This window comes from Oryctolagus cuniculus, chromosome 15 (assembly GCF_051225735.1).
Source record: "Oryctolagus cuniculus isolate XC-2025 breed Fujian yellow rabbit chromosome 15, ASM5122573v1, whole genome shotgun sequence".
In the NCBI taxonomy this organism is placed as follows: domain Eukaryota; kingdom Metazoa; phylum Chordata; class Mammalia; order Lagomorpha; family Leporidae; genus Oryctolagus; species Oryctolagus cuniculus.
The window spans coordinates 78459892-78482273 of record NC_142881.1 but is presented as its reverse complement, the minus strand read 5'-3'; the positions used below and the strand labels follow the sequence as shown (position 1 = coordinate 78482273).

General features: G+C 45.7%; 2 protein-coding genes across 3 annotated transcripts in view; one reads left to right on the top strand and one right to left on the bottom strand.

Annotated features, from left to right (window-relative positions):
* The window catches only part of GRID1 (glutamate ionotropic receptor delta type subunit 1), a 760175-nt gene that overhangs the window by 497911 nt on the left and 239882 nt on the right, over positions 1–22382 (top strand). The gene's annotated exons all lie outside the window — the stretch shown is intronic.
* LOC149122090 (uncharacterized) lies at positions 5492–10073 on the bottom strand. The gene is given in 3 exon segments (XM_089314161.1): positions 5492–5532; positions 5535–9338; positions 9341–10073. Coding segments are annotated over 3 exon segments (4578 nt in total).

Genomic DNA, 22382 nt, shown 5'->3' with positions numbered 1-22382 from the left:
AATTGTTGCCTTAGCATTCAAGTAAGTTCTAAACAACGATTGTATTGTTTCCTCTATATTTAATTTCTCTGTTTCTCTTCTTACTTTCCTTGGGTTACCTGCATATATATATATATATATATATATATACACACACACACACACACACACACACACACATATATATACATATATTTGTGGGAGGTAAAATAGCAAGGTTTATTAGGGTGGGGACATCTGTAAAGACGGATGGGCACCTCCCCATACAGGACCTGAGAGAGAGTGCCCAGTCCCTTGGACTGGGTGGGGGTAGTGAGGTTACATGGATGAGTGGAGAGATTACACCTGGCCACACTGGGCGGGCGACTCAGCAGAGAGGCAGAGGGCTGAGGGAGCAGTCCAGTTGAGGCGCGCGGGGGCGGGGGGGGGGGTAAGGAGATGGGTCTCACTTCCCCACCTGTTCCTCTTGGAACAAAGGGCTTTTTGGCTGCAAATGTTAAGAAACTTCTCCCTGAGTTTTGCAAATGTTAAGAAGCTTCTCCCTGAGTTTTCTCTGGAAGGTCTGAAACAAAGGACTTTATGGATGCAAATGTTATCAGACAGGAGGAAGGGAGCAGGGTGTTTGAGATGCAGATATTGGGCTGCACCTGGGAGATTGTGGAAGATTTGTAAGGCAGAAGGGGTGGGGACCTCCACATGGCAGGTTATCAGGTAGAAGGGGGCAGGGCAGGATGTGAATACCTGGCTGCCCCTGAAACACCATCAGGATGACTTTGAGATGCAGCATGTGCTTGACATAGATGTCTTCTCTTTAGGCCTTTATGTCACACACACATAAGCTCATAACTGACTTCCTACCTAACATTCCACCCTCAAGAGGTAATACCCAAAATTCTTCTTTGGGATTATGGATGGAGTTCCGTTTTCTGTTCTTCAAAGCTGGCATATGGGCATTGAGGGGGTTTGGGTATTTCCTCTTGCTATTTGTCTTATGGTGTGCAACAGTGGCCTTGGAAAGACTGTGCTGCTCGGTCCAGAGGTCTGCTCAGGTCGTCCAATGGAATGGGCTGGAAGCCTTGTCTGACGACAATTTGGAGTTCGACAGCTTTTAGTCTGTTAGAGACAAAATGAACAGGGCATTAAAAACACACGGTGCAAAGAGAAGCATCAAGATTACAGAAGTTATTGGACCAAGGAGAGGAAATAGCCAGGATTTCCGTGATCAGATGTCAGGCCAGAAATCCCAGCCCTGCTTGGCCTGGTCCTGGAGCTGTTTGGCTTTGTCCAGGAAAAGTACAAATTTGCATTTGTACCTGTCTAGTCTGATTGACCCAGAGACAACATTCTTCCTGGAACATGGCATAGACACCCCCCAGAACAGCAGTTAGCATGTCCAATATTTCTTTCATAACCTTTTGTGACTTCCACACACCCTCTTCAACTTACTTGAAACATTCCATCATTTCCGTTCCAGTCTAGAGTAAACTAGCCATCAGGATTCTTACAAACCATGTCCTTTCCTTATTTAAAAAGCTCTTTCCTTTTTAATCCTTTTTACCAACAACACTCTTTCCCTCTAAACCTTTCTTACTGAGCACACATTTCTATACTTGTGATGTTTTCCATAGAGCCTGGTTGGCTCTTTCTACCTTACCAGAAGACTGAGGTCTCCATGCAGAGTGAAGGTGCCTTACAAATCCCTTGTGTGATCTAGAGCTCTGTTTAAGGCAATCAGTTCTGCTAATTGAGCAAAAGTTCCTGGGGGCAGAGCACGCTTCAATAACGTGCCATGCTGTAACTGTTGCATACCCTGAGAAGCAGGTCCTGTCTGACAAAACTGTTTCCATCTATGAACAAACTTCATCTGCGTTAGTCAGGGGGCTGTCTTTTAGGTCCCTTCTTCTGGCATAGATCAAGTCTATAGTCTCAGCACAGGAGTGGAGGGGACCACTTTCCCCTGGAAGTGGCATTAAAGTAGCTGGGTTTAGAGTAGAGCAATGCCTTATTTTTACCTGAGGATTTTTTAGAAGGAGGACCTGATATTTCAGTATTCTACTATTTGTGAGCCAGTGAGAGCCCTTTTGCTCTAATAGAGAATTTATTTGATGTGGGGTATAAAGGACGATATCTTGTCCCACTGTAATTCTAGATACCTCCTCTGTCAGCAAGGCAGCTGCTGCCATTGTCTTTAGGCAGAGAGGCCATCTTGTGCAACCATGTCTAAGGTTTTAGAAAAGTATCCCACAGGTTGCTTAACAGGTCCCAGATCCTGAGTTAACCCTCCTAAGGTGACTCCCTGCCTCCCAGTGATGTACAGCTGGGAGGGTCTCTCTGGATTTGGCAGTCCTAGCACAGGGACTTTAGTCATAGCATCCTTTAGCTGAGCAAAGGCTGTGGTTTTCTCTTTTCCCCAAAGGAGGGGGCTCTGCTTTGGCTCCCTGTCAAGAGCCTGGTTTAGGAACTGTGCTGTTTCCCTGTATCTAGGAACCTGATAGAGAAAACTGGGAGTGCCTGAAGTTTGCAGAAGTAGGAATTTGCTGCATGGCCCATATCCTCTCTGGGGCAGGTTTTCTCTCCCCAGGGGTGAGGATAAGGGTCAAATAATTAACACTCTAATGGACTAGCTATGCGTTGCTTTCCTCTGGATATCTAGTAGCTAGTTTTGCTAGGAAGTTAAGCCAATGTACAAGACTAGAGTCTCAGGCTGGGAAAGGAGACAAACTAACAAATCATTTACATTTAACCATCTATATTATGAACTATTGTGCACCCCCCTCAAGAGATAGGCCCTTTAAGTCCTCAGTGAGGACCTGTCCAAATAGGTGCAGGACTATGTGAATTAGCTGTTACTGAAAGCCCTGTTTTTAAGAACTGGCAGGGAGGGCTTCCTAAGCTTAATACTATTGAAGGACCCCAAAAGCAGTGTCCTTTTGTGACGACCCTCTTTCCCTCCTTCCCAGACCACCACTGGAGCGTCCTCCAGGGTTGAACCAGGGGTCTCAGGACACGTCTGTCTCCCCCACTGGTCCAGTATTCTCAATACTGAGCCTGTACAGGCGCCCCAGGACGGATTCCACGTCGCCCTGGCAGACAAAGACAAACAGTACAAACCACAATTACAATTATACACAAGTAAGCAAACTTACCTCCGTCAGGCCGATGGAGTGTGGGAGTCTGGGGTCCCCCAAATCCCGGACGAGCCCCCAATGAAGGACCCCACAAGCGGTGTCCTTTTGTGACGACCCCAGAAACACAGACTCCAGACCAGACGATGCAAAAGGCAGGAGGCAATTTTATTTCATTTGCGCAAATGGGCCCTCTACTGCTGCAAGCAGCGAGCAAGAGAGAGGAGCCCCGAACAATCATTTTACACAGTTTTTAAAGGGCAAAACCACAAAATTAACATACCATAGGGTGGCGTAAGTTTATTGGGCAACTACAAGGGGAGGAGGTCGTCGAGGAGGAGGAGAAACAGGGGGCTACGTGCCCTACGTGTCTAAGCTTGCATATGGGGAGGGGGTACTTGAAGAGCAGAAAGGGGTGGCTACGTGCCCTACGTGCCTCACGGTTTCTTTGTTAAGCTTGAACAAGCACAGGGGAGGGGGCTTAGGTGCATACCAGGATGTTCTGTCGCCCTTATCTCTGGGTAGTAGCCCTTATCTCTGGTTAGTAGCTATCTGCCTTCTCTGTGAACTTAGTTTACTCCCCATTTCCCAGGACTGTTTTATTAAGGCCATTCTTATGGTGGCTCTTGGCTCTCGGCCGTTCCTTTCATTCCCCCATTTTTTTTTTTTTGAACTAATTTTAATCCTAAAATTGTGTGCCCATTAATGAGGGGTTTCAATACGGTCACTGGTGGCCGGGGCTTGATACTGTTGCGTGAGGACTAATGCCTGTACGGTGGACAGCCTGTCCCTAACAAACTGGAGTAATCGGTTTATAATGCATGGCCCGAAGGTCAGGATTAGAAACAGGATAATGAGGGGGCCCGCTATGGTGGAGAGCAAGGTTGTCAACCAGGGTGACCTGTTATACCATCCCTCAAACCAGCTCTGAGTCTGTTCTCTTTCTCGTCGTCTTTTTTCTAGCCGCTCTCTTAGTTTGGCTAGAGAATCTTTTACTACCCCGGAGTGGTCTATATAGAAGCAGCATTCTTCTTTGAGGGCAGCACATAACCCTCCTTCTTTTAGGAACAACAGGTCCAAGCCCCTACGATTTTGGAGGACTACCTCTGAGAGGGAGGTGAGGGACTCTTGTAGTCGGTAGGCGGGGGCGAGAGCCCTGTTAGGCCCTACCGGTAGGGGGTCGGGAGAGGTGATTTTTAGTCTAATTTTGAACCAGAATCCAAAATCGTAGCCCGTGGCATAGAACCGCAGTCCCCATACCCTACCCTTCCTGCGGAGGTAAAATTTCGCTGCACAACAATCCACTCCCCAGTGCTGAAGGGCTTCCAGTAAGTTTCTCCAGTAGTCTCACACCCCCAAGCCGCGCAGTAAGCGGCATCGTTTGTCTGGGGTCCTGCAGCCGGCCTGAAGGTCACTGGGGAGATGGATAGTTGGCCAACCCTGATTGTCACCCCATTCCGGGACGTGGTCTAGATCAGGCAGGTCCCATGTATCCACCCCTATGATAATATTGCATACATCGGGATAAAGGGAGGGCCACCACGTTCCTGGTACTTGAGTGTCGCTGGTCAACCAGGCCACACTACCCGAAGGAGAGATCACCTCCCAAGTGAGCTTTTGTGGCTCGTGGGGGTTAGAAAGGGACGAGTTGGATAAAGTGAGACTGAGACTGGGGCGAATCATAAGCAGTGCAGGGGACAGGCTAATGATTACAAACATTAGGCAGCTTTTAAAAGTCTTATCTTGAGGGGGTTTTGAGTACGTTGGAGTGTCCATTTGGCTGAGTCGTCCGCGGGGCCTTCTCCCTCCGGCGGTGCCCTCTTGAGGTGCGAAACATGAACCCAAGCGGCAATCCCGTCGACTTTCACTGCAGTGGGTGTCGTCAGCAGCACCGTGTAGGGTCCCTTCCAACGCGGCTCAAGGGTCCTGGACTGATGTCTGCGGACATACACCGAATCTCTGATCTGGAAAGGGTGTGGCACTGTAGGGCACTTGGATTGGTACACTGCCACTAGAGGTTCCCACACGTGCTTTTGAATCAGCTGCAGAGCTCTCAGCCGGGTCTGCAGACTGGGGGAAGTGGCATAAGAGTCAATACTGGGCCCCAATAAGTCAGCTATTGGGGGAGGGCCCCCATACAATATTTCATATGGAGTCAACCCGAACGCGGAGGGAGTGTTGCGGGCCCGAAATAGAGCCAGTCTTTAGCGCCAGTCTCCATCATTAATTTGGTTAAGGTCTCCTTAATTGTTCTGTTCATGAGCTCTACCTGTCCTGAACTCTGGGGTCTGTATGTGCAATGCAATTTCCAATCAATCCCCAGCACCTTGGCCACCAACTGACTTACCCGGGAGACTAAGGCCGGCCCATTATCGGATCCCAGTACCTTAGGTAGGCCAAACCGCGGAAAAATTTCTTCCAAGATTTTCTTGACCACCACCTGCGCTGTTTCCTTCTTTACCGGAAAAGCCTCTGTCCAGCCGGAAAAAGTGTCTACAAATACTAGGAGATACTTAATTCCATACCTACCGGGACGAATTTCGGTAAAGTCCACCTCCCAGTTTGTTCCCGGGCATGCCCCTCGCATCCTTGCTCCCTCTGGTACTTTAAGACACTTTGGATTTACTTTTGCACAAGGAACACAGGATTCTGTCGCTTGTTTTACTAGTGAGTTCAGTCCTATTATGAAATAGGTTAGTTCCTCTCTGTCCAGTAGGGCCTTTAACTTTTTATGCCCCAAGTGGGTCCATCTATGGAGGTCTTTTATGAGGTCCTTGGCTTCCTTTCTTGGTAATACTGTTTTCCCCTGGATCTCCCAGACCTTACGCTGGCCGTTGTACGCGCCTCCCAGTCTTTGGATGGCTGTCACATCTTGCTCCGAATATGACCACCCTGGGTTATTTGAGGTTTCAGATGACTGCGTTACCAGAGTGACGCTGTCCAGGGCTCTTGTTCTAGCTACCTCATCCGCCATTCTATTCCCCTTGGCCACTGCATCATCTCCTTTCTGATGACCTGGGTAGTGGATGATGCTCATTTTCTTAGGAAGGTGGAGGGCTTGTAGGAGGTCTAGGATCTCCTGCTTATTTTTAATGTCCTTGCCCCCTGAGGTTAACAACCCTCTCCTCCGATATATTTCCCCATGTATATGCGCTGTGGCAAAGGCATAACGGCTGTCTGTATAAATATTTACTCTCCAATTCTCAGCGGCACGAAGTGCTTGGGTGAGGGCCACAAGTTCAGCCTTCTGTGCCGAAGTCCCTGGGGGCAGAGCAGAGGCCCATATGACAGTTTCCCCATCAACCACCGCCGCCCCTGCCTTTCTCTCACCTTGGTGCAAGAAGCTGCTCCCGTCCGTATACCAGGTGACTGCGTCTGACAGGGGTAGATCGGTCAGGTCCTCTCGGGTCCCATGCACTTCGGCTAACACTTGGTGGCAGTCGTGATTGACTTGTGATTCAGACCCCGGCTCAGGAAGCAGGGTGGCCGGGTTGAGCGAGGCAGCAGACCCATACCAGACCCGTTCAGGGTTGAGCAGCACGGCCTGGTAGTGGGTGACCCTGGCGTTTGAGAGCCATCTATCTGGCGGTTGGCTGATGACGGCATCAATGGCATGGGGTGCCACTATGGTGAGTGGTTGCCCCAAAGTCAATTTGTCTGAGTCTTTCACCAAGACGGCCACAGCCGCAATCATGCGGAGGCAAGGGGGCCACCCCGAGGTGACACTGTCCAGTTTCTTTGAAAAATACGCCACAGGTCTTTTCCAGGGCCCCAAATTCTGAGTCAAGACACCCTTTGCCATTCCCCCTTTTTCATCCACATAGAGGGTAAAGGGCTTAGCGGGGTCTGGGAGGCTTAATGCAGGGGCCTCCAAGAGGGCCCGTTTTATTCTGTCAAAAGCTAATTGTTGTTCCCTTCCCCAGATGAACGGGGAATTTGTCCTGGTTAGGGGGTACAGGGATGCTGCCATCTCTGCAAAACCCGGTATCCAGAGGCGGCAGAAACCGGCGCTGCCCAAGAACTCCCTGAGGTGATGAGCATTCTTAGGCAGCAGAATGAGTGCTACGGCCTTTTTCCGTTCCTCAGTCAGCCACCTCTGACCCCCCTCCAATACGTAGCCTAGGTAGGTCACGTGTTGGGTGCAAAGTTGGGCCTTTTTTGCGGAAGCCCTGTATCCTAGCTCTCCCAGCCTACAGAGTAGGGCCTCCGTACCTCTGGTGCAACCCTGCTCAGTCTCTGCAGCTAACAATAGGTCATCCACGTATTGTAGGAGAGTCAACTCTGGGTGGCTTACCCGGAAGTCCGCCAAGTCCTGGTGTAGGGCTTCATCAAACAGCGTAGGGGAGTTCCTGAACCCTTGGGGAAGCCTGGTCCACGTTAGTTGTCCCGAAAACCCAGTCTCTGGGTCTTTCCACTCGAAGGCAAAGAGAGGTTGACTCTGGGGACTCAGTCTTAGGCAAAAGAAGGCATCTTTCAAGTCAAGCACCGTATACCAAGTTCGGGTTGGGGACAGGGTGCTCAACAGGTTGTATGGGTTAGGGACCATGGGGTGAATGTCCTCAGCCCTACGGTTTACTTCCCGTAGGTCTTGCACTGGCCTGTAATCATTAGAGCCAGGCTTTTTGACTGGTAACAAAGGGGTGTTCCAAGGTGACTGACAAGGTCTCAATATGCCCAGTTTTATCAGTCTCTGTATGTGTGGTCGAATTCCATCCTTCGCCTCCACAGCCATAGGGTATTGGCGGATTGATACGGGAGTGGCCGTGGGCTTCAGGTTTACTATCACCAGGGGCTGTCTGATAGCCAGCCCTACTCCTCCCGTTTCCGCCCAAGACTGGGGGAATTTAGTAAGCCATTCAGATGTTACTTGGGGCTGAGCTGATAAGGGGCTATCGTGAAGGCGGTGTTCATCTTCCAGCTGGAGGGTCAACACATGGAGGGGTTGGCCTGCGGGGCCGACTACTGTGGCTCCCTTGTCTTGGAAATGGATCTGGGCCCCAACCTTTGAGATAAGATCCCTTCCCAGCAGGGGGTATGGGCAGTCCGGTACTAGTAGAAACGAATGCATGACCCTCCCTGTTGCCAGGTCGACTTTACGCTCAGTAGTCCATTTGTACAGTTTTCCTCCAGTGGCCCCCTGGACCCATGATGTCTTGGAACTAAGGGGGCCTCCGGCCGTTGTGAGGACTGAATGTTGGGCTCCCGTATCGACCAGGAAGGTGACTGGCCGGCCTCCCACTTTTAGAGTTACCCGGGGCTCAGGGGGAGGCGCCTGGCCCTGACCTACCTAGTCATCGTCTTCCAGTGCCAAGACGGGCATCGTTCTCCGCTGGCGCCTTGGCTGTCCTTTGTTCGGGCAATCCTTAGCCCAGTGTCCTTTTTCCTTGCAGTATGCGCACTGGTCTCGGTCCAACCGTGGCCTCCGTTTGTCTCCCAGGTCCCTATCTTGTCTACCTTTAGTCTGCTCTGGTCCTGTGACTGTGGTGGCTAGGATTTTAACTAAGTCCTTGTTCCTTTTTTTATCTCTCTGGTCTTCCCTATGTCCCTGTTCTCTGCGTAACCTCTCTTCTCTTTCCTCCTTTGTTTCTCTTTTATTGAAAATCTTTTCTGCCTCCTTAACTAGGTCCTGCAGTGTATACCCCTGCAACCCCTCCAGCCTCTGTAGCCTTGTGCGGATGTCCGGGGCCGATTGTCCAATGAAGGACATGATTACATCAGCCTGCCGGTCAGGGGCCTGTGGGTCAAAGGGAGTATACCTTCTGTATCCTTCCATTAGCCTTTCTAAAAATCCTGCCGGAGTTTCCTCACTACCCTGCACAATCGCACGTACCTTGGCCAAATTGGTGGGGCGCCTTCCTGCCCCTCGGAGCCCTGTCAGGAGAACCTGGCGGTAGAGACGGAGTCGCTCCCTACCCGCTGTCGTATTGAAATCCCAATTAGGTCGAGTCCGCGGGAACAACTCATCAATCTCGTTAGGTAGCTGAGTGGGGCGGCCGTCATCCCCCGGCACATTTTTGCGGGCTTCTGTGAAAACCCGCTGCCGCTCTTCCATGGTCAGGAGGGCCTGTGAAAGCTGCTGACAGTCATCCCAAGTGGGTTGGTGGGTTAACAAAATCGACTCGATCAGTCCCGTGAGGGCCTGCAGGTCCTGCGAAAATGGGGGGTTGTGGGTTTTCCAGTTGTAGAGATCTGATGCGGAGAATGGCCAATACTGAAGCTCCCCCCCCCCACCGAACGCAATGGGAGTGCCTGGGATTCTGCCCAAAATTCCCTGCCCCCCTTCTGCTCTCGGCGAAGACGCAGGCGGGTATTTGGTGGTGAGGGGTCTCGTAGGGAAATGGGTTGTGGTTCCCCTGATTCTTGGACTGTAGAGTCCGGGGACGGGGCAGAGGGAGGCATCTCCCTCAACGCCGGACGGTTGTATGGCGGTGGGGGATCCATAAGGAGGAGGTCCTCCTGTCCATCCGAAAGGACGGGTGGACATGCGGATTTTAATGGTTGGAGTTCTTTTAGGGGATAAAGATCTGAGGTTGGCGGGGGACCTTGTACTGGAGTCTCTGCTGGAGCGGGGGTCAAGGGAGCTGAGGAGGGGAGCGGGGGAAGCCTGGGACTCTTATCAGCTTCCTTCTTATCTTTCTGCTGGCGGTCTTTTGTGTCTCCGTGTGTGATGAAAGGCTTAACCCACAGCGGGGGCTTCCGGGTCAAGTCTTCCCACACCGTAACATAGGGTACTTGTTCTGGACGTCCCCCTTCACCCTTACGGCAGACTTGGTCTTTAATCTGCAAAATTAAGTCAAGGTTAAAGGTTCCGTCTTTCGGCCACCCAACACTGAAAGTGGGCCATTCGGAGGTGCAAAGCATCACCCACTCCATTTTGCGGACTTCCATCGACAAACTGCGGGCGATCTCTCGAACCTCCTTCCAGTGTCCTAGAGTCAGGCTTAAAGGTGTCGTTAATTGTTGTCCCATGGCGACAGTTGGGGGAGACAGTAAAAAACAGAGTGACAAAAGCAGTGACACACAGAACACAAATCACAAGCCGCGCGGCAACAGACCGAGACAAAACCGAAACTAAAATTTCAGAAGGGAGCGGCCATCTGGCCAGGCTCTCCCCTGGAAGAAGGGAAATGCCCTCTTTCCCTCCTTCCCAGACCACCACTGGAGCGTCCTCCAGGGTTGAACCAGGGGTCTCAGGACACGTCTGTCTCCCCCACTGGTCCAGTATTCTCAATACTGAGCCTGTACAGGCGCCCCAGGACGGATTCCACGTCGCCCTGGCAGACAAAGACAAACAGTACAAACCACAATTACAATTATACACAAGTAAGCAAACTTACCTCCGTCAGGCCGATGGAGTGTGGGAGTCTGGGGTCCCCCAAATCCCGGACGAGCCCCCAATGAAGGACCCCACAAGCGGTGTCCTTTTGTGACGACCCCAGAAACACAGACTCCAGACCAGACGATGCAAAAGGCAGGAGGCAATTTTATTTCATTTGCGCAAATGGGCCCTCTACTGCTGCAAGCAGCGAGCAAGAGAGAGGAGCCCCGAACAATCATTTTACACAGTTTTTAAAGGGCAAAACCACAAAATTAACATACCATAGGGTGGCGTAAGTTTATTGGGCAACTACAAGGGGAGGAGGTCGTCGAGGAGGAGGAGAAACAGGGGGCTACGTGCCCTACGTGTCTAAGCTTGCATATGGGGAGGGGGTACTTGAAGAGCAGAAAGGGGTGGCTACGTGCCCTACGTGCCTCACGGTTTCTTTGTTAAGCTTGAACAAGCACAGGGGAGGGGGCTTAGGTGCATACCAGGATGTTCTGTCGCCCTTATCTCTGGGTAGTAGCCCTTATCTCTGGTTAGTAGCTATCTGCCTTCTCTGTGAACTTAGTTTACTCCCCATTTCCCAGGACTGTTTTATTAAGGCCATTCTTATGGCAGCTCTTGGCTCTCGGCCGTTCCTTTCACTATTGGATAGACTTTTAAGGCCTGGCTGGGTGTGTGAAGCCCAGACCTATCCATGAGGTGCTGGAAGAGAATTGAAAGGGATTCAAATCTCCTTTAAGGGAGGCACCCTGTTGACTTACATTACATGGCTGGACTAGGAGGAGAGCTGAATAGGAGGCTGATAGAAATAGGCAAGTTGCGTTTCACTGACCCTAGGCCATCCCCTCAATAGCAGTGGCTGGAGCTGGAAGCTGGGCAGAGGCTGGGCAGAGCCAAAAGCTTTTGAGCTCAGGGCCACAAGGTCTGCGGTTCTGAACCAGGAGTCCTTCGACACCCAGGGCAGTTCCGTGTCCAGTGGCCTTGCTCTTGGCAGAGCTGACAGAAGGCAGTTGCTGTCATGACAACTGTTTGCCCAATGCCCTGGCTCCTTATATCAACAAGTTTGGGGTGCACTGGCCTTGCTGGGTCTCCTTGATGGCAGATCACCATGTAAAGCAGCCATTGATTGGCCTGTTGCCTATCCTTTGCTGCTAGCTTACTCCTCGTTCTCCTGGTCTCTAATAAAGTAGACCAAGGAGGCAGCCTCTATGATGCCAGTCAAGGGGGTTACCTGCATATTTTAAGGACTTGACTTTTTTATTTTTACAGTGTTTCTTCATGTACATCTTGTATAATTTTCTTAGTGGTTGCTCTGGGTATTACAGTATGCATACATGGTATTTCAGAATGTTTGTGGAAAATGGAAATAGAATACAAATTTACTTTGGTTTAAACAATTTTGAAATCCATGCAATTTTTTCCATAAACATTTTCCATGAACCTTGTGAATACACCTCACATGTGACTTATCACAATCTTGATATCAACATTTTTTACCATTTTGAATTAAGTTTGGAAATATCAACATCTTGAGTATCAGATCACAATCTCTGTTCATCAAACAGAACGTGTAAAACACTCAAGGAGGAAGATGACACACGCTTGTGTTTCTACTCTTTCTGAGTTCCTGATGTCCCAGTAATCCTTCTGCTACCATTTCCTTTCTGCTGAATGAACTTTCTTCTTAGCCAGTCTCGAAGGATCGTTTGCCAGCCACCAGTGTGGTTAGTCTTCCTTCATCTGAGAATGTCTTTATGTCCCTTTCATCTCAGAAGGATAGCTTTGCCAGACATAGAATTGTGGTTGTGCTTTCTTTTCTTTCAACACTCTACTCTGCTGTTTTCTAACGGGTCTTCATAGTTTCAGTTTGGGAATCTACTGCCAATTAAATTGATGTCCCTTTAGGTAGTTCCTGCTTGGATGCTTTCAGTATCTCTTTCTGTCTTTTGCTATCAGAAGTTTCATTGTGATTTGTCTCTGTGTGGATTTCCTGGAGCTTATCCTACTTAGGGTTCCTGTCTTCTTGAATCTGTAGATTTTTATATCTCACTGAATGTGCTAAGTTGTCAACCACTATGTATTCAAGTAGTCTTTCAGGTGACTGTAGCTTCTCCTACCAGTCTTCCAGTGGAAAGAATGGTGGCTGTTAGATCATTTCCTGTTGTCCCAGAGGTCTGAGACTCTTTATTTCTTGTCACTCTGTTTTCTCTGTTGCTCATAAGGGGTAAAGGTCATTGATCCATTATCCAGTTTACTAATTCTGTCCTCAATCATCTAAACTCTGACTGATTCCATCCAGGGAATTCTCCATTTTTTTTTTTTTAAAGTATTCGTTCAGGCCCATGGTTTCCATTTGTTTCTATTTTATATTTTTTCATTCTTTGCTGAGATTTTCTACATTTTTCATTGGTCTCAGGAGAATTTGTCATTTTCATGATGACTTATTTTAAATGCACATCAGATCTTTCAAACAACCTGGCCCATCTTGTTTTTAGCATCATTTGACTGTTACCTCTCACCCAAGTTGTGATTCTCCTTGTTCTTGGGATGATGTGTGATTTTTAATTGTATCCTGAACATTGTGGTAATGTATTAGAGGACTGGGTTCCAGTTACACCTTTTGTTTTCGTAGTGAGTCCTGGTCTGTGTGGCCGACTTTCGTTCTGCTGTGCTTTCAGTGCCTGCTGAATTGTAAACACTGGGATGACTTAGTGGTGCTATTTGGATCTGCGTAGTTGGCCTGTTCTGTTGGAGGCCCCCACTGCTCCCTGCTGCTGCTTCCCGAGGAGCAGGCTGGACCACCTGGAACTCTCAGTTTACGGAAGGAAAGAAGTATGTTGTCCATGAGGATGAAGAGTGCTGTGCAGGCGGGACAGCTGTGGCCAGACCACCCTGCCCCTATAAGGAAAGAGACCTGTTCCCTTGACTGGAGCCTGGATGTGTCAGCATCCCCCACACCTCTGCCACCTCTCAGTGCAGAAGGAACCACTCAGGCCTGTGGGGATGAAGAGGTTTCATGGACAAGAGCTGTGCACTTGGGGTGAACTCGCCCTTGTTCCTGCCCAGTGTTTGTGGGGAGTAGGAGTATGGTCTTGGGTCCCAATGACAAAGGGGATGTCTGGGCTATGAGGCTGTGGCTGTGAGATCCCCTCTCCAGTGCTGCCCAGCTGCCTGGCCTCTGCTAGGTCAGGGGAGTCCTGGGCTGGTGTGGAAGGAGGGTGCTTCCAGGGCTGGCCCATTTGCTCTTGGCAAAGCTCCTAAGTTATCACCCTCCTGGAAATGGCCAGGTTGGTAGAGAACATGAGCCTGCCGGGGCTACCTTCTGTTGCTGTATTGGGATTTGGAAAATTCTAGCCCAAGTTGCACTTTTCTGTCGACTGAGGAACTTAACATAACCTGCCCCTAAATTTTTTCTTCAGTGCTGGATCGCTCTGCTGGTTTGCCTTCTTCTTTCCGCCCTTCAGAGTTCTCTTTGGGTTGCCTGTTGCGTTATTTCTGGGGTTTATAGCTGTGCTTAGCAGGAGGAACAGGGAGAAATGAGTCTATCCCATCTCACTCAGAGGCTCTCACGTTGATGGGTTTTTGATAGCTAAGCCATTTGTCATTACTCACATTATGCTTGGCCATAACTTCTTATCCTTGTTATCTGTCACTGGGTGTGATTTACTAATGCCTTGTTGACAATTTCTTTACGTTCATGGAGTTTTGTAGTTTTCCTCTGTGGTGATGGCCTTGTCTGATTTCAGTGTCACAATTATTGAGGCCTGAGGCTTGGAGAATGAGATAGAAAGTGTTTTCTTGTCTGTTTCTGGAAGAGTTTGTGTGCATGAGTACAACTTCTTTCTTATAAAGTTTGGGAGAACTCACTAGTGGAGCAGACCCAGGTTGAACATCACCCATACACACACACGTCAGTATGGGTTTGCTTTATAGTGAAGTGTACTTATCTACCCAGGAACACAGACTATGCTAGTGTGTAAATTTAGGTTTTAAATTGTTTCTTGAGTCAGTTTTGTTGTAATTTTGCAAGGAATCTATCAATTTTATCTAAATTGTCAACTGTCATAGCAAAAAAGATACTGTCTTTTTATAATTCATTTTTGTTATTTGTATTTTGTCTATTTTTCAGACTTTTTAAAAACTTTTATTTAGTAAATATAATTTTCCAAAGTACAGTTTATGGATTACAATGGCTTTCCCCCCATAACTTCCCTCCCACCCGCACCATGTTTTAAAATAATTATTCGTTTTCTTATTTATTTTCTGAATTCCTACACTATGATTTGTCATTCTTTTTTCTGGCTTCTTGACATCTATGAGGGATATTTATTTTTTGTTTTTCTTCTTTTCATCTAACCCTATGGTTCTTCTTTTCAATGTAGTTTTAGCTACTGTACAAATATTTTGACATGTTTTACTTTGTTATCTTACTCAAACATTATTTAATTTCTTATTTATTCCATGGATTTTTGAAAAACACATTGCTTATATTTGAAGCAGAGGTTTCCTGGTCATCTATATTTTTTTAAAGATTTATTTAGTTATTTGAAAGTCAGAGTCACACAGAGAGAGAAGGAGAGGCAGAGAGACAGGTCTTCCATTTGCTGGTTTACACCCCAGTTGACTGCAACAGCTAGACCTGCACTGATCCAAAGCCAGGATCCAGGAGCTTCCTCCAGGTCTCCCACATGGGTGCAGTGACCCAAGGAATTGGACCATCCTTCACTGCTTTACCAGGCCATAGCAGAGAGCTGGAACAGAGGTGGAGCAGCCAGGATCAAACTGGCACTGGGATGCCAGCACTGCAGGTGGAGGCTTTACCCACCATGCCACTGTGCCAGCCCCATCTGGCCATCTTTTTGTTACTGGTTTATGACCTATTTCTGCCATGATGGGAGAACTTGTGGGACAATTTAGGTTCTTCACAAGTGGCTTACTTTAGAACTGCATTATAGTATTCTTGGTAAATAGTCCATATATCCTTGAAAACCAACTGTGTGTTTTGTCCTCCTGTCTCCTGTTGTACTTGGGGATTTGTCAGTTTCTCCTTTCATTTTAGTTTAGTTTTGAATGATATGTTTTGAAGCTATGTTATTAGGAATTTAGAATTTAGATTTAGAATTCACAACACTTAAAGAGCTAACTAAGAACAGAAAATACCCATGGTATATCTCACATGTAAGATCACATACTGGGTTACCTGGCTTTATTTTCCAAGGCAACAAAAAGGTTGATCGTCTTATCTCCTGCAACACGGCTTTCATTGGACACCTAGAACAAGCCCGTATTGTACACCTACACCAAAAATTTCATATGTCAGCAAGCAACATAAAATTGCTTTTGCCGGAGCTAACAATGAGCCAATGCAAACACCTAGTGCGCTCTTGCAAGAATTGTGCACCCCTCACCCCGTTAGGCCCACTGCAACAAGCAGGAGTGAACCTGCAAGGCCTTGCTCCTAATAAGCTCTGGCAAGTGGACATCACCCACATTAACTCCTTTGGTAAACTTAAGTTTGCCCATGTGGTGGTAGATACTTATTCAAAGGCTGTACTTGCAACAGCCCAATCTGGAGAAAAGGCTAGTAATGCGATAAAGGTGGTTAAATCAGCCATGCTGGTCCTTAGTGTCCCCTGGACCATAAAGACTGATAACGGGCCAGCGTATACATCACAGGAATTTAATTCCTTCCTGAAATCCTGGAACATACAGTCTGCCACAGGTATCCCATACAACCCACAGGGACAGGCAATCATTGAAAGAACTCATAGCATGATTAAAGATCTCTTACAAAGACAGAAAAACAATCATATGCCCCCAGACCCACAGCTTGCTTTGACTGAGGTCCTTTTCACTATCAATTTTCTTAGTTTTGATTCCCAAGGGATCAGCCCATCTTATAAATACTGGGGGTCCTTTCCATCCCAGACCCCAGCCCCTATGGTTAGGTGGAAAGACCCCCTGACAGGAGAATGGAAGGGACCACACTCTCTGCTAACCAAAGGTCGAAGATATGCTTGTATCTTTCCAGAGAATGCGGAACAGCCCATTTGTGTACCAGCCAGAACCATCAAGCCTGCAACTGATAGCCAACCAGAACCAGCTGAACAAGACTGAGAGTCCGCCTTGTTAGCGGACGTACCTGCCCTATCATCCTACCCCAAAAAACTGCCCATAGCTACATCCGCTACTGTTTTATACTCCACTAGCTCTGGTCAGCCACTCAAATGGCCCACAGCCTGTGTGTGGTCATGCCATTCCTGATTACCACTGTTCCTCATTCCTACTCCCATCTGAGAAAGCACTCCTGTGGTCTCCTGTTTTGAGCGCTGGTTAGTCAATGACGGGTAAGATCCCCTGGGGGACAACCTAAGACAGGCACAGCCGCATACAGAGACCACATGGAAACAGGGTCAACAATGGTATGGCCAAGAATCATGCCTCCCGTTGCTCAAAAATAAACGAAAAGGGGGAAATGTGGTGGAATGAGAAAGTGAGAAGGTCATGCCAAGATGGCCGCTGACAACAGAAACTGCCTGGCAACAGGCCATGATTGGATGCCTTTGAAAACCACATGACAACAGAGCCTGACTGACAACAGGCTGTGATTGGATGGTTTCACAAACTGCCTGGCAATAGAGCCTGTCTGGCAACAGGCTATGATTGGATGGCTTTGGAAACTGTCTGGCAATAGGCTGTGATTGGTTAGGGCATAGACCACCCTTGACTGGATTGGCTACCTTGGCTATATAAGCAGCTGTAGCAACTGAAATAAACGAATCTACAGGCTGCTTGCTGCAGGCCCGCTTTCACCCGACTCCCGGGGTCTGTGTGGTGATTTCACTCCTCTTGCCCCCACCACGCTCTTCCTCTCAGGAACAAATCCACAGCAACACTGGTGTTCTTCTTTATACTGCACTTTTATCATTATAACATGTTTTTTCTTATGTATAGTAATGTTTCTTGCCTAAAATATGCTTTTTCTAATAATCTAGCTTACATATTTGATTTATTATGGATAACATTTGTATAATCTTTCATTTGCCATTATTTTATTTTAAAGTATTTTCCTTATATTGAAAGTAAGTTATATTTAAGCAGCATAGAGTTGCTGTTGATTTTACTGAATCTACTCTGAATATTCTAGGCTTTGGTTTAGGAGAATCTTATCATTTTATCTAGCTACATTTAATGTAGTGACTGTGCTTATGGTTATTTTCTTATGTGTTTTGTATATGATGTTTTTCATTGTTTTTTTTTTCCCTCCTTTCTTACCTTATTTAAAATAGATGTGATTATTTTTTCTCTGTGTTCATATATATATATTTAAAATCCTATTAGTTATTACTATTGGTATAGCCAGTATTCAATTTAATTTGTATTAAAAAATATTTTCCATTCTGATTGCTGTTTCCTTTTTTGGGGTTTTGTTTTGCAGTTCTTTGTTTCCTATCTTTAAAACTATATTTTCTGTTTTTTGATTATTTTAATTTTTTAAAATTATATTTCCATTTTTTTAATATTTTCAAAAATTAGTTCTCTGCCCTCACCCCATTAACTTGTTATTCACATAGCCATTCACTGTACTCTTAATGAATACCTCAGAGATTAAAACATAAATTTTGACTCATTGCAGTCTAATGTAAATTATAACTTTTATGCTCTCCCAATGGATTTTAGAACCCTCGATGTTAACCTCTCTTAAATCCTTCCCTCTTTCAGATTATTATTGCACAATTTGTATGTGTGCTTTAAACTCCACACGATATTGCTGTTTTTGTACATTGTTCAGTCACTTTGTGTTTACCCAGATGTTACTTTTTCCGTGTTCTGACTCCTTTCTGTCTTCCTCTCCATCATTCTCGCTCTGAAGCACATCCTCCAGTGATTCTCTCAGTGCAGGCTGGCTGATGTCCAGTGGATTCTCGCAGTCCTTATGCTCCTGAAAACTATCATCAGTGAAGGGCATTTTCCCTGGGTATGGAATTCTGAGTCAGCAGTTACTTTTCTTTCAGAACCTAAAGGTCTCTCCTGCTTTCTTGTTGAATCTACCATTTCTGATACTATCCGTGTTGCTGCTTCTCATTTGAAGACAAACTATCATTGTTTTCTGGCTGTTGTTAAGTTTTCAGTACATACTGTGGGTAGAATGAGTTTTCATCTCTCAGGCTTGGGATTGACAGGATTCTTTGGGTCTCCAGGCTCACGTGTGTAATTGATTTTAGACAATTAGCCTTCTTCCCATCTTTTATTGCTTCTGGCTCATCCTCTCCTCTCTGGAACCCTGAGCATATACAACAGAACTTTTGAGCATCACCCACATGCTAATTCTTTCTTGCTTTCTCTTTGTTTTCAGTCACTGAGCACTGATTTTTTAATTTTATTTTTTTAAGTTTGTTGACATGTATTTCAATTACATTCAAATTCTCTGTCAAAACACATAATTTTCTGTAATTTTTGTTTTATTTTAATATTTTTGTAGCTTTCTTGGGATGTATTTGAGGCATTGTATGAGAGGGCTTCAAAAATTCATGGAAAAATATAATTAAAAGATAATGCAAATTGCCATGAACTTTTTGGAATCCTCTCGTATAATGGGCTCATTTCAGGTGTATATGTTAATAGCTTCTTGCAGCTGCATTGAGGGATAACTGCAGTACAATAAGTTGTGAATATTTACAATGTACATTTTAATGTGTTTTAGGTGCTCATGCACATATATACACATGCATGCAAATACACATGCATTATATATATATAATCATACATATGAAAGGTGTTTTAAAATTCATGAAAACTTGTGTTATGAAAAAACTGTGGATTTCAAAAATTTTAGCATCCACACAAACTTGTCTTTTACTTCCATTTGTTCACTAGTCTTTTGAAGTACCCTCGTGTCTATATACCCAGTCTGAGAAGACAACAGACATTGGCATCCCACGGAACTCTGCCTGTGCTTTGCAGGCCATCGCTCCCTCTAACCCCTCTCCCAGTCAACCACCGACCTGCTTTCTATCACAACACTTTACTTGATGTTCTCTGGGATTTCATATATATAGGCTCCTACACTCTGAGCTCTTTTTCACCCTTCTGGAATAAAGACTTTGAGGCTCATGTGTAATGTTGTGTTTGCTAAGAGCTCCTTTCTCTTTACTGCTGAGTAGTTTTATTACGTGGGGAAAACACAGTTCGTTGATCTGCTCATCTATTGATGGACATTTGAATTGTTTCCAGATTGTGACTTGTTTTAATAAAGCAGATAGGAAGGTTGTATAAAAAGGTCTCTGTGTGGATATACATTTTTATTTCTCTTGAATAAACATCAGTGAGAGAGAATGGCTGGATCATATGACAAGCTGATCTTTAATTTTTAAAGAAACTTCAGAGCTGTTTTCCAAACTGATTATTCTATTTTTAATTCTTCCCATGATGTATTAGAATTTTGGTTGCTGTACATCCTTGGTAACACTTGGTGTGGATTAAAGGTTTGGGGCCATCATAATTGGCCTGTGTTTTTAAATTTTTTAAAATAACGAAATAGTTTTACATTTTTAGAAGAGTTGCACAGATCACCAAGACTTCTTTCTTACACTTCCCCACCTTCCTCTAATGCTAACATCTGATCTAATAATTGCATGGGTTTCAGACTTGAGAGGTTAACCTTGAACTATTCTGTCAGGTAAACTACAGACTATATTGATTACATCTGTTGTCCCACTGGCATCTTTTTGCTCCTGTAGGAGCTTTGCCAGGAACCCAAGTAGCATTTAGTGATGATGGCTCCTAGTCTGCTCCAACCTAACACAGCTTCTCAGGATTTCCTTGTCTTTATCAATGCCTTTGTAGAGTGTTCATCAGGAGTTTTGTAATCTTCTCACAGTTGGAGTTTTCACAATTGGACAGGGGCTGCAGCTATGGGGGAAGCATCACTGAATTGAAGGGTCCTTCCGATCCCATCATGTCAAGAGGCACACAGAATCCCTGTGTTGCTGGTGACGGTAAAGTCACTCTTTTCCTTTATATCCATCATTCATGAGAAGCCAAGTCACTTAGTCCAGAGCATGCTTGAAGGGAGAGGATCCAGGCTCCATCATTTGTGTGCAGAGTATAAAAAGTATGTGGATGTGTAAAACCATCACAGTAATTAATGCACGTCTGGGAGAAGATGACTTTGAACTGCATCAGTATACTGTTTCTCCTTGAAGTGCTGCCCACTGGGTTTAGTGCTTGCCTGTGGACCCTGCATGCAGCACTTGGTGCTGTGTACTTTCTAATTTGTTTCCCTTCTCGCATCATTCAGAATTCTAAGTAAGATCTGTAACTTCATATCCATTTATTTATTTGTTTACGTATGTGTTAGATTGGAGTGGGCTCATGCTCATGTGTATTGATGATATTCTTTTGTTTATAATCAAATATTGCTGTTATTTATTTTGCCATTCAATTGTTCTGCCTCAATTTGCTGCTGTCTCCTTTGGGCATGTACCTGCCCTCCCAACCCCTTTCTGAAGATGTCTTTACTTCCAGGTGGATAAGATACTCTGGGCTCATCTTGCGTTTTCTTTGCCTCTGACCCAGAAATAGCTAGGTCCCCAAGGGGCTCTGGTTTATCTCATTAGGGAACGGTATTTAGAAAGCAAATCTGACTGATAAATGTGTGTGTTGCTACTGAGACATAATGCTCCTAAGACACAAGTAGAGAAACATATGCATGTATATTAGCTCATGTACACTCATGTCTCTATCGACCATGTTTCATTTATCTATCTGCTGTCTGTATCTATCTACCTATCATCCATTCCACCTATCATCTTCCATCAGTTTTATCTATCATCTATCATCTTTCATCCAACTGTCACCTGGCTATCTATTATCTATCATCTATATCCACCTATCATCTTCCACCTGTCATCTATCTATCTATCATCTATCTGCTGCCCATTATGTACTTGTATTTCTCTCTCTCTCTCTCTCTCTCTGTACCTTTATGTCTGCACACAGATGGGGATAAATAGGAACATGTAGACACACACACATTTTTATGTATAAATAATCATGATTTCCAACTCATCCATTATGAAAGGTTCATTAGCCTTCTCTCCTTGCTTGTCATTTTACTCTCTGATGATGAGAAACTTGGCTCTCATTATTTACAAATTATTTATTTATTTGTCCGTCCCTTGGATACAAGTAGCATTAGAATTACTAATCAACATGACTGTGAGAAACAAATTTACCAATTAAGGAACAGTGTTTGACTATACTTCTTTTGGTATTTAGCTTCTCAGTATCCAAGCAAAACACTGTTTCCCAAAGCTACTTAGGTCAACTCCCTTTTCCCTCACCATCTTCAGTGAGGTTATGATTTACATTTGTACACAGATTCATTTTTTCACAGTCCACTGTCATCCTGGGACCTGCTGACATTTTGGCTTGAGCTTTTAGAAAAATTATGCAATCGAGTTTAATTTTTGTGATGTACAGTTCTGTGGGTTTTGACAAATGTATAACATTGTGTGTCCACCAACATGGTAACATATATTTCTGTCATCCTTAAAGTTTTCTTGTACAGACTCTCTGCCCTCCCCAGTGCCTGGAAAGTAACTGCTGATCCATTTTTTGTTCCTATTGTTTTGATGTTGCAAGAATTTCATGTAAATGTGACAAATAGCCTTAGGGATCTGTCCTCTTTCACTTAGCAAAATCATTTAAGACTCATCCATGCCACTTTGTAATTCAGTGTTTATTCTTTCCACTGCTGAATAGAATTCCTGTGTATGGATGTTAACAGAAGGACATCTTGATGACAGGGTATTTTTTTTAAATTCACAGATACCAGGGGACTCCAATTTAATCCCATCAAGGTGGCATGTACTAATGCCATCTCACCAGTCCAAGTGATCAATTTCAGTTCACAATTGATCATAATGAAAGGACTAAGAGTCAAAGGAAGC